Raw genomic sequence first — 1,552 nt, forward strand, 5'->3', positions numbered from 1 at the left:
ACAGTCTATGTGACCCTGGGCAAATCTTCATCTTGACCAAAGACCTAAGGCTCCTTTCTTCATCAATGAAATGAGGGGATTGGACTCTGTTATCTCGAAGGTCCTATTAAGCTTCATTCATTCAGCAAGTATTTCTTATGCACCTACTATGTGCAGACACTGTTCTAGGTGCTCAGAATATATCAGTGAAGACAACAGACAGACAAAGATCCCTTCCCTCGTGGAAGTTAGATTCTAGCAGGGGGAGACAGAAATACATAATAAACGCAAGAGATAGATTATATGATATGTGAGAAGGTGGAGAAGGCTGGAGGAAACAAAGAATCAAGCAAGTTAAGGGAGGGTGTGAGGGGGTGGGGGAGGCAGCAGCGTTTAATAACAAGGTCTGGGTGAGCCTCATCAAGAAAGTGAAGTTTCATTTTGAGAGGCCAAGGTGGGCGGATCGCTTAAGCTCAGGAGTTCGAAATCAGCCTGGGCAACATGGCGGAACCCCGTCTCTACAAAAATTACAAAAATTAGCTGGGCATGGTGATGCATGCCTGTAGTCCCAGCTACTATGGAGGCTTGGGAGGATCAAATGAGCCCAGGGGGTTGAGGCTATAGTGAGCCATGATCAAGCCACTGTATGCCAGCCTGGGCGACAGAGCAAGACCCTGTTTCAAAAACAAAAAAACAAACAAAAAAGAAAGATTTGAGCTAAGAACCTGCAGGAGACAAGGAAATTAGTCAAGCAGAAGGATATCTGGGGGAATGGCATGCGAGGCAGAGGGAAAGCTAGGGTCGAGGCCCTCTGGGAAAGAAGCAAGCCCAAGGGGCTGGAGTAGAGGGAGGAAGAGGGGAAGTAGTGGAAGATGACATCAGCTTTACTACTGATTATGATATAAGAATAGTGGCCAGTTTCCTTTCCAACTTGGGCCCGGCAGAATGGCTCCTGCAAAGAAGGGTGATGAGAAGAAGAAGGGCCATTCTGCTATCAACGAGATGGTGACCCAAGAATACCCCATCGACATTCACAAATGCATTCATGGAGTGGGCTTCAAGAAGCGTGCCACTCAGGCACTCAAAGAGCTCCGGAAACTTGCCATGAAGGAGATGGGAACTTCAGATGCACACTTTGATACCAGGCTCAACAAAGCTGTCTGGGCCAAAGGAATAAGGAAAGTCTCATACTGCATCCATGTTCGGTTGTCCAGAAAATGTAATGAACAGAAAGATTTACCAAACAAGCTCTATACTTCGGTTGCCTGCGTACCTGTTACCACTTTAAAAAAATCTACAGTTGGTGTGAATGAGAACTAACTGCTAATCATCAAATATACCAAATAAAGTTATAAAATTGTTTTCGGTTTTTTTTTGTTTTTTTGTTTTTTTGTTTTTTTCTGAGATGGAATCTTCCTCTGTCGCCCAGGCTGGACCACAGTGGCATGATTTCGGCTCACTGCAGCCCCCACTTCCCGGGTTCAAGCAATTCTCCTACCTCAGCCTCCCTGGTAGCTGGGACTACAGGCATGCACCACCATGCCCAGCTAATTTTGGTATTTTTAGTACAGAT

At 45.7% G+C, this 1,552-nt stretch overlaps 1 protein-coding gene across 1 annotated transcript; it reads left to right on the top strand.

Annotated features, from left to right (window-relative positions):
- Positions 1–924: 924 nt before the first annotated feature.
- LOC116459061 (large ribosomal subunit protein eL31-like) lies at positions 925–1,299 on the top strand. Its single transcript, XM_032753926.1, has one exon. The coding sequence runs from the start codon at positions 925–927 to the stop codon at positions 1,297–1,299; it is 375 nt and encodes a 124-aa protein (XP_032609817.1).
- The last annotated feature ends 253 nt before the right edge of the window (positions 1,300–1,552 follow it).

Source organism: Hylobates moloch, unplaced genomic scaffold (genome assembly GCF_009828535.3).
Source record: "Hylobates moloch isolate HMO894 unplaced genomic scaffold, HMol_V3 SCAFFOLD_19, whole genome shotgun sequence".
Lineage (NCBI taxonomy): Eukaryota > Metazoa > Chordata > Mammalia > Primates > Hylobatidae > Hylobates > Hylobates moloch.

Coding starts and splice junctions, on each gene's coding strand:
- LOC116459061 (XM_032753926.1), top strand. CDS start 925: ATGGCTCCTGCAAAGAAGGGTGATGAGAAGAAGAAGGGCCATTCTGCT.